Here is a 14198-nt window from a genome sequence, read left to right as displayed (position 1 = left end):
GCTCCGTAACTGACAAGCTAAATCCAATTTCGTGCTTGAGTTTTGGAACTTGAGTGCATTGCTCAACGTTTGCCTCTTGGCATTACTGAGCCTGCCCAGTGGTTACTGACTCAGGAATGGGTTTCCACTCCCAGAGTCGGCATTAAAAATTCCCTCTGCCCCAAGCCCTTGATTATCCGAAGTGAGATAAGTGAGATGAATCAGCTGAGATAATAGGCTAAGTGTTTCCTGGTGTGCGCAAGCCCCTCCCAGCTTCCCACTCTCTGTGCTGTAACACAAACACAATGCTGTGCAGGTCGGTAAGGGCGGTGGAGTGTCTCTGACCCTTGAAAGAGACAACAAACACATAGACGTGAGAGAAACTGGCCGGGGAAAAGATGCTTAGAATTACAGCAGATCCTGGAGAGAGCAGCCAAAATGTCCCCAAACTCTTCCAGAGGGCAGCTGTCAAAACAACAAATCCCAGACCATACCTCTTTTGGTCTGGAGGACACGATGATCTTGCTCGTTTGCTGGAGAGCACACAAGAAAGATTCTAGTTGTCAGGCTTTAAAGGGAGTGTGATTTCAGAATAGAAACAGGCTCCTTTACACCGCAGAGGGTCTGGATTGAGTTGCTGGGCAGATTCCCAGCCTTACCAACAATGTGCTGAGAAATACTCTCTCTTCCACATCTTCCACGATTCTCTGACTGACACTCATTCCCTTTTGTTCAGGATCCTGGATTTCCGACGGGTCCCCCCCACCATCGGAAGGCTGATCAACGTCACCAAGGATATCCTGGAGGTCACAAAGAACGAGATGCTACAGAGCGTCTTCTTCGTTTCCCCCGGTATGTGGAGAGGCGGGTTCCTTTTACAAATACACGCCATGGTCCCAGGAGGATGGGGAACGAGGCGTACACAGGAAGAGCGAGAGGCCAGAGGAAGTGTGCACAAGACGCTGCATTGGAGAGCTCAAACTCTGCATGAAACGTGTTTATAGAAATACTGTGATAGCATCTTCCACCAAGTCAGAGCCACAGGGTGGAGGAGACAGGGTATTGCAGGAGGAGAAAGGTTGGCGAAGGCATTTAGAGTATAAGAATGGCCAGACAGGGTCAGACCAACAGTCCATGTAGCCCAGTATCCTGTCTGCCAACAGTGGCCAATGCCAGATGCCCCAGAGGGAGTGAACACAACAGTTAATTGAATGCTGAGCTGGAGAACTGGATTCTATCTGTGTAATTAAAGACTGTATTGCAATGCACGTGCACAAGGGGACTGAATTAAGCAAAGGCAGCTCTCAGTCTGGCATTTCCTAATGTCTGAGTACTTGACTTCCCAACTTGGACAATGAAATTAATAGGTAGCAGGTTTAAAACAAACAAAAGGAAGTTTTCCTTCACACAGTGCAGTCAACCTGCGGAACTCCTTGCCAGAGGATGTGGTGAAGGCCAGGACTTTAACACAGTTCAAAGAAGAGCAAGATAAATTCATAGAGGATAGAGCCATCAATGGCGTGTCATCAGAATGGACCGAGAGGATGTCCCTAGCCTCTGTTTCTCCGAAGCTGAGATTAGGTGACAGGGGATGGATCATTTGATGATTCTCTGTTCTATTCATTCTTTCTAGTGGCACCTGACATTGGCCACTGTCGACAGACAGGATACAGGGCTAGATGAACCTTTGGTCTGACCCGGTCTGGCCATTCTTATGTTCTATTTGTGTAGATCTGTGCCTGTAGCATTATTATGTAGCTGTTTAGAAATGAAATGGGGAGTAACAGGTGGACTAAACTCGCTGCTCACATTCACATTCTAGCCTGTAGAGGGCAGTGCTCTCTCGCACGTTCTCGCTCTCTGGATAGATCGGGGTGGGGAACCTAAGGCCTGGGGGCCGGATCTGGCCCCTGAGGCTCAGGGCGTCCCTCCCAGCATTGGGGAGCCCACGTTGGCACGCCAGCCCACCTCCTTCCCCCCACCCCGTCAGTCCCCTCCTCCCCCCGGGGCTGAAGCACACACAAAAATCTCCTAGCCTGGGCCTCCCTTGGCTCAGGTGTGCGAGGGGAATATGGGGGGGGTCTTTCTCCTTCTCAGTCGGGGGCCATGTCCATGAGGGTTTGGTTGTGTCCCTCTTGTGTGCGGCCCCCGACTGATTTTCCTGTGGGCCAGTGGCCCTTGCCCTGAAAAAGGTTTCCCGCCCCTGCAGAAGATCCTCAGCCGATGTACATGGTTATAGCGCCGCTGACTCCACTTTACCCCAGCAGAGGGGCTGGTCCTGCATGTTTTGCTTCCATCGTTTGCAGCTTTCCTACAGGATTTATGTCCTCCCCCCACCCAGAGTCTCCCCGGGCAAGGGTCCAGGGGAAGGAGGCGGAGAGGAATGAGCAGGGGGTGGAGTCTTGGGGAAAAAGGCAGCGCAGGGGCGGGGCCTCGAGGGAAGGGGCAGTGCACAGGTGGGGTCTCAGAGGGATTAGGCGGGGCAAGGGCAGAGCCGGGGGGGGGGGGGAGTGGCAGCATGGGGTGGCGGGGCCAGTTGCATAGTGAGGGTGTTATGCTCCCGGGGGGATGGGGCAAAATTTGCCCCCCAAACCTCGGAGCAGCTGGGCAATTATTATTATTATAAATCAGTGGCCCTTGGACTTGCTGAATGTCAGGATCACTCAGAGCTGCCTGGCAGTAACAGTCCTGATGCATGGACACCATTGTAGCACATGAGCTGAAGGTGACTCTCCACTGGGTGTTGGCAGTGTAGGGCCTATGACCCAAAGCTGAGCCATTCCAAACCCACCCAGCAGCGATGCCCATCTACAACAGCCAATGTGTGATGTTACCTACCTGGTTCTGTGTTCGTCCCCTAGCCAGCAACGTGTGTTTCTTTGCGAAGTGCCCGTACATGTGCAAGACGGAATATGCCGTGTGTGGGAACCCGCACCTGCTGGAGGGCTCCCTCTCTGCTTTCCTGCCGTCCCTCAACCTGGCCCCGAGACTCTCCATCCCCAACCCCTGGATCCGGTCCTACTCGTTTGCTGGAAAAGAGGAGTAAGTGGGTAAATGATTCTGCTTTTCCGACTCTTGCTCCGGTGCAGCGGAAGGCGCATCAAGAAGGGGGTGAGATGGGGGTGGGCAGCAAGACTCAGAGGCTGCCCGCAAGTGGCCTTCCAGATCCTAAGGCCAGGGCCTGGTGCAGAATCACTCCCCGTGCCCCTCTGGATGCTGCAGGTAGGAGCAGTTTCAACTCTCCTGAAGAGGAGCTGGGGTTGGGGGATCTCCCTGTGGCGGCCAAGACACGAGCAAGCCTGCCGCGCAGGGCAGCCAGCTCGACGTGGTGGGCGCCGAGGAGACGTTTGGCCCAAACTCAGCCCCGGTGTAAGCAGCTGGCATAGCAGTGATGTCACCGGTATGCCAGCCTTGAATCAAGCCCCTGGCACCGCCGTGCTGCCCGTTCTCCCGGCGGACGGCAGCGTGGCCGGGCAGAGCTGGCTGGGCTAACCGCGCCCGTGTCCCTGCCACTGAGTGACCAGTGGGAGACGCCGCCTTGCGAGGCTGCCGCTGCCCTTCACGCTTCCCTTCCGTTTCCCGCAGGTGGGAAGTGAATCCGCTTTACTGCAACACAGTGAGGGAGATTTACCCCTACAACCGCGGCAACCGGCTACTCAACATCATCGACATGGCCGTATTTGACTTCCTGATCGGTAGGATGAGCGGAATAACAACCATCCAGTGCTCTGCTTCTCACCGCTCCCTTCCCTTCGCCTCCCTCCATCTTCCTTCACCTCCTCCTCCTGTGTCTATCTCCCCTCTCCCACCCCTTGCCCCCCAGGTCACTCAGAAGCCACGTTCCCAATTTTACCCTGGCTCCGTAGCAATTTGCAAGACAAAGGTCCGTTCTGAGGCTCCCGTCTCGCCCCAAGCGCGTACGATGCCCAGCCAACAGAGTCCCCATGGACGTGGGCAGCGCTTCAGTTGTAATGAAAGCGGGTCCGGGCTCAAGCAATATTTTTTTACTTTCATAACGTGCATAGCAAGCCCAGAGGGGCCGGGGCAGTAAACTGCTGAGCCCAGAAGGGCCAGGACACACCAGACACAGTGTTTACTGGTGGGTGGACAGGAATGTACCTGCCGGAGCCCATGGGAGCCCCTTCCACACAGGGCTAACGCAGAGCCTCTGACTTTCTTTAGTGGAGCTACCTTTGCAATTGCCTTGCTAGTAAATATCTCCTCAGCCCGACATCCTCTATCAGTGTTTCTTAAAATGTGTTCCGCGGCCCATCCGTGTGCCACGAGGCAGTTGGTGTGCCACAGAGAACAAGAGTTAAAAATGGCCACCCTTAAAGGAGCAGGTAATTTTTTTTTTTGGCTCAATAACACCCCTCCCCCCCGACCCCTTTTATTTTTTTGTCAATAACTTTTCCTCACCCTCCTCTTTTTTTTGTTCAACAAAAAATCCTTGCTGTTCCTCGTAAAAAAAATGGTTTGGTGTTCCTCAGTCTTAAAAAGTTTAAGAAACAACTGCTCTAGCTCCCCTCTGCTTTATCAGCTCTGCTACGTCGTCTTTTTCCTGCCCACCCTTTTCTCTGGGGCGTTTCTCTTTCTTCCTCATCGCTTCAGTTTGTTGTGTTCTTTGGTGGCTTCCCCTCCACGCAGCCCCGCTCAGCAGGGGCCAGCACAGAAGCCTGAGAAGGAGCCTGCTGCCTGACCCGTGTTAGCTCTGCTCCGGCAGCGACAGGCGCTTGGGGTTGGGGTGGCAGCTTTGGAGTGTGGGTGCAGCACAGGAGAGCCCCTACCCCTTGGCAGTCTGCCCCCCGGGGGCCTCGTCTCCCATGTCAGACCCTGGCGGCCAGGTTGAGGGCAATGAATGTAGACAGTTACAAGAGATGCCCAGAGGCTTCCAGCCAGGAATTTATACGCCCTCTGTACTGTGGTAACTGCGTGCCCTTGGCCTAGGCAGATGTCTGTCTTCCACTCACCCTCCGGGAGGAAAAGCCTGGAAAAGGAGCCTAGGCCCCTTAGGCAGCCCGCAGGCTGCATGCCGCCTGCCTCCGCTCTCCCCAGTGCCTCTCCTGCACTGGGTGCCCTCAGCTTACCTACTCCTCCCCCACTCTCCCAGCAGCTCCCGAGCGCTGCTACGTAGTGCTCCGGAAATGCTGGGAGGGAGGGGGCTCTCGGGACGGGGGCACTCGGGGGAGGAAGAAGGGAAGAGGGCAGGTGGGGGTTTGAGGGAAGGGGTGGGGTGAGGGCAGTGCCTGCAGCAGAGGGGGTGGGGTCGAGAAATGAGAAGTGACACATTGACAGCAGGGGCACGCTGATTGCACACAACACTGAGCGAGCCGGGCGCTCCCTCCGCTTCGTTACTCTTGCTGGCAATTTAATTTGGCCCAGGATGCTGAGAAGGGGAGTCGAGTGTGCAGTATTTCACCTTATTCTTGGGGTCATACCTGGTGCACATGTCCCATTTCAATCTTGTGGCCCACAAAGACGAAGGAGGGGCCACACAGGCGGCCCACTCACTAGCCTCGGCTGCAGGGCACCGCCGTGGGTAGCTCATTTTCCCCCTCTGTAAAAGGGGGCTAATCTGCACGCTCAGATTCTGACACACTGTGGTGAGGAGGATCACATAAGCCCTGCACTAGCCAGCAGACAGGTAAGTGCCTCTCAGCTGGTAAAGCGCTTTGAGATGGACTGTCTGGATTGGCGGCACGAGTGAAGAGCAGGCTATTATGCCTGTCTGGTAAAACCAGCTGGTGCTGCACAAATATCCCAGCCCTTGCTCAAGAGTGACAGCACCAGCACTTGCACACTGGCCCGTTCAAAGGGTGCTCGCTCCCGACTCTGTGCACGGCCACAGCAGTACGTTCTCTTCCTCGCTTTCTCTCCCCCAAGGGAATATGGACCGGCATCACTATGAAATGTTCACTAAATTCGGGGACGAAGGCTTCCTCATTCACCTGGACAACGCTAGAGGGTAAGTGACTTTCAGGGCATCTGGAATGTGAGGACAGCAGGTGGACACACAGAAGGGGCTGAGTGCCAGGCATCATAGGTGTAGACAGTACTGGGGGAGGGAGGGTAAAAAGGTGCTGGGGGGTGTAGGTGAGGCTGAATGAAGCTGAGAGGTGGGCAGATGGTACAATGGTTCAAAAGGGGCAGATGTCTGGGCAGGCACAATGCAGATCCGCTCTACCCAGCTTTGCCAGCCCCCTTGAACCTGTAACAGCCCTGCTCCTGCAGGCCTCAGCCCCTCAGTCTTTCCAGCACGTCCCATGGCCAGTTTTGTTTCAGTCTATTAGTGAACCAAGGGGCTGATCCAGCCAGGCACTGAGTCCTTCTGCTGAACACAGCTCAGATAGGATCAGACCCTCCAGGCAGAGTTGTGCGCCCAGCTGGGTGGCGGTACCGACTCTTCACCCCTTGTCTTCTGTTTGTCCCTAGCTTCGGAAGACATTCCCATGACGAAATATCCATCCTAGCTCCGCTCTCCCAGTGCTGCATGTAAGTGACATGACAAACTTGGTTACTCTTCTTTGCTGGCTACTCTGACCCTGATAATCATCTCCACTGCACCAAGGGAGTTTGGGAGGAGAGCTGAGGTATTATTTTATCACGGCATTGTGCCCTACACCACTATCATAGTCTATCCTAGTACTCCACAGGGTACTAGGCTCTGGCGTTACCCAGCACAATATTAGAGCATTAAGCTCTATGCTGCTGCAGTGCGCTACATTGTACTTCCTGAGATTGACACTGTTGGTGCAGAAGAGCACCGCTTTGAAACAGGTGTAGTACAGCCCTGCTTTTGTAACACAACAGCTGGTAGCCACGGAGATCAAACCTGGGAGCTCCAGCATTTACTGCATGAGCTAAAAGGCACATCCCTCTGAGCCAAGGTTGTTGCAGGCTCATCAATCACTAGCTGGTCTTGGAGCCACTGGAGGGGGACAGGGAGCCTCACTAAGTAAGCATGGTTACATTTTCTTCCCTAAAGATTGGGTAGCTAATCTATGCATAGGATTGGAAGGATTAAGTTTTCAGCCAGGTCTACAGTATCAAGGAAAGTCAACCAAAGATACAGAACGCTGGCCCTCAGACCTGCATAGCTGGAGTCAACATACCTTAGGTCAAATTTCTGTGGCATGCCCACTGTGGGAGGGCAATGGGAGAAACTCTCCCACAGACTTCCTTTATTTCTTGTGACCCAGTGGAGTACTAGAGCCAATGGGGGCACTCTCTGTGGTCAATTTAGCAGGTCCTTACTAGACCTGCTAAATCAAACCCTGGGAGATCGATCTCTAGCTCATCAACCTGGGGGTAAGAGTAGACCTGACTTTTCTCAGCAAATGGCAATATAAATGGATTTCACTGCACATGCAGAAACCAATGAAAAAAATATTTCCACCTCAACAATCAAAATGTATAGACAGGCAACATCTGAAAAACACTACTTGAGAAATTATCAGAGTTTGATTTCAGGCTATTTCCTTTTTCTATTGCAACGGAGGATGACGACAAATTGTGTTTTAACATGTATGAAGCTTTAGCTTTTTGAACCACATCCTCCTCCACTCCCCCCCCCCCCACACACACACACAATTTCTTTGTGATAAAAATCAATACAAATCAGGGAATAAGGATTTAATGTCCACTATTTTGTGCAACTATGAATTTTGTTTTAGAACTACAACAATACTTATCAAGATTTACTTTTATCCATCAAAATGGTCAACCAATGAAGGCATAAGGTGAATTTCAGACCCAATTCTTTAGAATCCTGCCAGTTTTATAAGTCTAGGAGGACTTTGATATAGTTCAGGGCTACTCAACATGCAGCCTATGGTACAGTTTAGGTTTACACAGGGCTCAACACGCGGCCCACGGCTGGGAGCCAAAATAAAAAAGTAGTCAATATAATGGTCTTCTGTTGATATGTGTTTTAGTAAAATTCCTGGACTGTCATTGCTCATTAAAAGTGCTGACATATGGGTGGAAATGGGGTAAATATTGCATTTTATTAATAGCAGCAGAACTGACTTAAATGGGGCCTGTGTGTTGCGTAGTCTTGCCTTAGTCTTTGTATTCATACCTGTCAGTGTGAAAGAAGCTATTTGCATATATATTTGCATGTGTATACAACCACACTTAAGTTGCGGCCCTCAGCATGTGCCGAGAGGATCATTGTGGCCCCCGAAGCTTACAAAGTTGAGTAGCCCTGATACAGTTAATCAATCTGGTTTTGCCCTCTTGTTAGGTAGGAAAATAGACAAGCACTTCCTACTTGAATCCTCTCAGCTACTCCCTTATTAATTCACATAAATCAAGCAGTGAAAGTTACATTTAAAAGCCACAGCAAGAGCTGCTGGTCCCTGTGGTTTCTTTTTAGGAAATGGCTAAACCGATTTCTTTGCCATTTCTGCTGCATCTCAGCCCTGAGATGCTAATGGCACTGTCGCTTTGTACACTTGTATTAGCCAGGTCTGATTTTAAAAGCAGCTAGTCACACCTAGTGAGACTTTAATTTGCAAGTCAGAGGGTTTCAGTAAATCCTTCCCATGAATTTCTACTTTGTGTGATTGAAATTAACTATGCCTCACCACTTGGCCAGAACTGCAGTATCTTCATAGGCTGGATCCTTCCCCTCATCACAAATCCACCAGCCAGCGGGCATTTTTAATTGGCTTCCTTTGGACAACATGGCTGGTACAAAAGCTACCCCCTGCACTTTCCAAGAGCTAATTAACTACATAACAGAGCAAGAGTACAACTCAAGCACCAGCAAGGATGAACACCCATTGTGCCCACCAGGAAGGCCAGCCTATTTTATTAGAGTAAAATGGCTCTCTAGAAAAGCACAAAAGTGAGTCATACGTACGAGGGCCAGAAGGAACCTTTCCGACTAGCTAGTCTGAACTTGTGTAACACAGGCCAGAGAATTTCAGCCACTCATTCCAGCATAAAGCCCAAGAACTTGTGGCTGCATTAGAGCAATGTTTCTCAACCAGTGGTACGAGTAGCCTTAGGGGTACACAAGAGAAGTTGGGGGCGGGGGATGTGTCAACAACTGAAATTTGGAGAAAACTGAGTTGTTTTAAGTTTTACAGCATTTTATTATTTTTGTACTTTTTACACCCAAAATTTTCATCGCCCATCAGCTACAATTAAGTTGTTTAAACAAATATGTTGCAATGGTAGAAAAAATGGCATGTGTCTGAAAACTGTAGGTCCTGAGGGTACTCGATTTTTTTAAAGGGGTACTTTTTTTTTTTAATATATAAAGTTGAGAAACATGGCATTAGAGCATAGACCGTATCCTCACACGAGTAAAATCCACTGCTTGCACTGCTGACAATCCAGTCCAACTCTATTGTAAAAGGACAGCCTGCTGGTGTTAATGACTAACTAACGGAGCAGCAACCCACACTTAGGCAACTGCAAAGGTCACAGTCCTTCATCATTTAGCACTGACAACTTATTTCCCCTTTCTGCATTTTTTCAGCTTTGTATTATGCCTTTGCCTAGTAGATTAAAGAGCCTGCTAGATTCAGGTGAAGGGACTTCGGTCACAATATGCTCTAGTCTGTGTGTCGAAGACGTATTGCCATCACGTACAGAGTGCCCTCAATGCACATAGAGGTTTTATAGCTAGATAGTAAAAGTGGTTCCTTGGCCCAGTAAAGAAAAGCTAAAGCCAAACAGAGGTAAGACTGAAACCAGCAGTCGGCTACCTTGCGGTGCTTCTCCTGGTTGGTAAAGAGCCTGGCGCAGTGGTGGACATCCTGCAGCTCTTCAGATCCTTTGTTTACCGTTACCCACGTGCAGGGTTGCTAGATGCTGCTGGTTTCTGTCTGCATAGGCTTTTTCCTACCAGTAGACACATCTGTACAGCAAGGGCCCGTGAAGTGTGGGAAAGGCTGACTGCATACATCGACTGTGAGAGGCATGTGCTCCCTCTGTACCCAATCTCAGCACGTTACGGTTCTGTCGGCACACCCTGCAAATTCTAGATACACCAGCACAGAGAGCAAACCTACCCTCTCCCAGGAGATCACCTGGGTTACAACAATCTTGCGGTCCACTGAGACAGAGGGCCATTAACCCAGCTCAATCACTAGCTTGGGTTACCTATTGCTGGCTTGGCAGCTCTCAGCTCAAGTCTCTTTAAAACTAGGGATGTTAAAATGTGCAGGGGATGAGGGGAGCAGGCAGCTCTCTGGGAGCTGGAGTGTGCAGCTTTTAAGCCAGGCCCCCTTGCACACCAGGACCCTGTGGGTAACCGTTAAGTGTGTTCACAGTTACACTTCCACATCCCCGTTTAAGACTGCCCCATTACACATGGACATTTGAAAGCAAGCGAGTGTTCTGGAGCTAGGTCCATTTCCATCTCCCTACTCTTTTTTTCCCCCAGCAACAACTGGAACATAAACATCTAGTTCAGCCCAGTTGAGCCACTGCCCACTTGCACAGGGCTGGGCCGTGGCAGCAGCTTGCTGCCCAGAAGATACAGGCAGTTGGTGTAAAAGCATCTAACCCACATCCTTGTTTTCCCAGAATCAAGAGGACGACGTTATTGCGCCTGCAGCTCCTGGCCCTGCCCGAGTACCAGCTCAGTGACATAATGAGGGAATCCCTCCTGCTGGATCACCTTGCGCCCGTCCTCACGGAACCTCACCTCTTGGCTTTGGACAGACGACTGGGGCACATCCTGGAGACTGTGGGGAAATGCATAGAGACCCACGGAGAAGACAAAGTCATAGCAAATGACACCAAACTGCTGGAAATGCCCTTGTTCGACAGAGTGACGCCAGCCAGCTAGAGACTTGGCAGATCCTTTGGGGGGCAGGAAAGAGCTCCTAGGAGGCAGCAGGTGAACTTTAATTGCCCATAATTTTCACCTACACAAGCCTGTGGGACTCGAGGGGAAGAGCTCGGTTTCCTACGGGGCTCGTATGGGGACACTGCTCAGCAAGAGCGCACCACTCCAGCATTCGGGCAGGGGGTCAACTTTTGCCAAGTACACTTGTAGGCCCAGGCTTGGCCTCTAGACTTGCCCCTCAAGCTACTCCCCCCTCAGTGGCTCAGCATGGCCTCATCTGCTCTGTAGCTTGTGCAGCCCCTGGGAGGAGCCGGGGCACTGCTTTACTGTAGCTACCCCAGAGCCGAGTCCTGCCCCCGAGAGACACCAAACCCAAGAATGAGGCTTGAATAAAGCAACACTGACAGGAAGCGTGTGGGGCCAGCTTCTGAGAGCGAGGTGAAGCACTGGACTAAGAGGGGCCTTCCCCATGGCAAGCCAGGGCAACCTCTGTCACCGGAAAGTCAAGGCAGCCCAGGGGCCAGCTCAGCACTGCCTGGCCACTAATCATGCCATCAGAAACCCCTCCATCAGCCACAGCTAAACTGACAAGCAGCTCCACAGGAGGTGTGGGGCGCACAGCCCCTCCCCCAGCCAAATATTTGAGCTTTCTAGCTAATGTTACAAGGGCAGAAAGAGGAAACATGCTGTGGGGTTCCAAGAAGAGTCAACTTAGCATTCGTTTTCTTTAGGCCCCAGGAGCACAGCTCTGTGAAAAGATAAAAGAGCTTGACAAAGATGTAGCACTGAAATCCACACAGCCAAGAGGGTGTTTGCCTTGAGAACTGGGTTGCTAAGCACGAGGTGCTCTCGCCGGTGAACACAAGCACAGAGGAACAGCTTTAAAAACCAACATTTGTCTAAGCCGTTGTTCAGCAGCCCACCAGAATACAGCGGAAGCTAGCAACAGATTCATCATTCTCCATAGCCCCTCTGCAGATCAAGTATCTTAGAAATTGGAGACTAAATCAAAGCCAGGATTCCTCCAAGGCCCTTAGACGCGTGGTCATCTTCCCCTTGCCTCTATAGGCAAACTGATTTGCAAACTGAATCTTTACCACCCTGCACCATTTTCAGAATGATGGAGTTGAGCTTTTTTGGCAACCTAATGAAAGCAGTTGAGAGTGATTGCTCATCTTCTAATGATCTGTGTCAAATTATCAACACCGTTGTATTCTGTGGCTGACTGGATAGAACGTTTGACACCTGTCAGCTGAGAATTTGAATTGATCACATGACACATTAAGCCTCTGCCAAAAAAAAAAAAGACATGGATTTCAACTAGAGTTCGTAACCCGGCTTTCAGCAAGCTGTCTCAGGGTTAGTTATGTTGCTAGTTGAAATTTGCCATTTAAAGGGAGTTTTCAATACAGCCAGTCCCCAACTTACAAATGCATCGACTTACGACCATCCGCACTTAAAACCAACCTCCCATTAACCCCATTACAGCCGGTCCCCAACTTATGAACGCACCATCCGCACTTACGAACAGCGCGGCTGTATGCAAAAGCATGTATTTCCGACTTACGAACAAATAGAGTTACGACCAAGTGCTCGGAACGTAACACATTCATAAGTTGAGGACCAGCTGTACTGATTGATAATGGGCACAAAATGAAGATTAATCTCAACTCTCAATCAAATCTGTCCCTCTCCCACCCACGCTTCCCTTGGGACTGTACTTTAAGCTTCAGAACCATTTTAAATTGGCTAGACGTCAACATACTGTAACAGGTCCACAACACGCTAATTATCCTTTGGAGTAATCAGGATCATGTTTTGGCAAAGCTAACATCTTCTTTGGGATTCTGTGGCAACGTTAGTGGTAAATCTCTGTTAATCTATCATGTGGGGAAGCAAAACACAGATCCACAATGATTTTTATGTTTGAGGAAGTTAGATCTGTTTTGTCTTATTAAAACAAACTTCCTTAAATATTTTAATTTAATAAAGATAATAAACCAAAGAACAGTGGCCTGGCTTGAGTCATAATTCATCCACTGTTTTCACTTTGTACTTTACTACAAAAGCAGTTCTCGATGTAAAGCAGTGAACTGATTCTCTGCTTTCTAGCTGTGCTGAAAAGAGCTCTGCATGCTGGTGTTGTTCCTACCCCACCGCTTCTAGTGCAGAAGCGACTGGGTTATAATAAATGTAGTTATTCAAGGCATGACTGAATGTTCTCAAAGTTAGATCTCCCTCTACTGGTGACATTAGTGTACTGCAGAAAAATAGGACAAATCCGGGGGGTCATTTTTACACATTTTCTAGTAACAAAAACATACATTTGTATAGAGGGAGGGATTAGGGCTGATCCCTTGCTCTTAACTGTGCTGAGGCTCAATCAGCTGCTGACCTCACCAGGAAAAATAGACCAGAACACCACTAGCCAGTGCTCCCTCTAAAGTTTTCCAACCATGAGTGGAGTTTTAGATGTGTGCCACTACAGCACCCAATTTACACACACACACACACACACACACACACCCCGACCACTGGAGCAGAAATCAACCCCTTCCCCCACCATTCCTGGCCCCAGACGGCAGCCCCAGCCACAGGAGCAGGCCTCCCTTGCAAGTCCTGGCCCCTGGCCACAGCGGCTCCCTCACCACGCCATCTCAGCCAACCCCACCCACTGGAACGGGATTCTCCAGAGATGGACAGGGGAAGAATTTTTTGTGCACAGCTTCACAGTGGGAACTATGCCGCTGGTTGATTGCCCAGGAGCCACCTCCATCTACCCCAGATGCTGTGCATTATCAGACCAGATTTTCCTTGGACCACTAGGGAGATTCCAATCATCAGTGATGTTACTCTGGCTTTGTAGCTGCAGGAATCAGTTAAGAATCACACCTACCTCTCCTATTTCTCTTCATGTTCCCAGCAAGACATGCATGAATAGTCACCATATAGTCAGTCTGCACTGAGGTTACGTCTGAGATGAGGGTGGACAATTTAAGGATGCTTAGGAGCTCCAGCAATGGCGACACAGTTAGCACTCTGCAATCCTGAATGGGGTAAAGCAAGTTGTAGCTAGATAAGGAGTAGAAAAAACAGACATGATATGTAAAATCTGCATCTCAAAAACCTGCAGATTTACAAGGGTTTATTCCATTGGTCATGTATGCCAAATACCTGTGAACAGATCCTAGTCAGGGCTCCAAAATATCAAGAAGTTGCATGTCCAAGAGGAAATGCTTTGCTTTACAAACAAAGCACAGGGGTAAGTGTTAGGAAGGGAATTCATTTGTGAGCTAAGCTGTGATTTGAACTCAAGTCTGCAGAGGTAAAAAGCTAAAGCATTAAGCTACTGGGCTTCCTACAACTCATTAACAATTCATCCACAGCAAAAGAAGATACAAAAAGGATTGCA

General features: G+C 50.0%; 1 protein-coding gene across 1 annotated transcript in view; it reads left to right on the top strand.

Annotated features, from left to right (window-relative positions):
• Positions 1-12799, top strand: part of FAM20A (FAM20A golgi associated secretory pathway pseudokinase) — a 50930-nt gene extending 38131 nt beyond the window's left edge. Inside the window, exons 6-11 of the mRNA XM_075903987.1 lie at positions 716-831; positions 2841-3021; positions 3565-3674; positions 5863-5944; positions 6412-6471; positions 10522-12799. Of these exons, the coding sequence (XP_075760102.1) occupies positions 716-831; positions 2841-3021; positions 3565-3674; positions 5863-5944; positions 6412-6471; positions 10522-10786 (814 nt within the window). The 3' untranslated portion in view covers positions 10787-12799. The remainder of the gene's footprint in view (positions 1-715; positions 832-2840; positions 3022-3564; positions 3675-5862; positions 5945-6411; positions 6472-10521) is intronic.
• The last annotated feature ends 1399 nt before the right edge of the window (positions 12800-14198 follow it).

The sequence above is a fragment of the Pelodiscus sinensis genome, chromosome 20 (genome assembly GCF_049634645.1).
Source record: "Pelodiscus sinensis isolate JC-2024 chromosome 20, ASM4963464v1, whole genome shotgun sequence".
Classification (NCBI taxonomy): Eukaryota; Metazoa; Chordata; order Testudines; family Trionychidae; genus Pelodiscus; species Pelodiscus sinensis.
The sequence above is the reverse complement of the archived record's forward strand: the minus strand, read 5'-3'. Positions and strand labels throughout refer to the sequence as shown.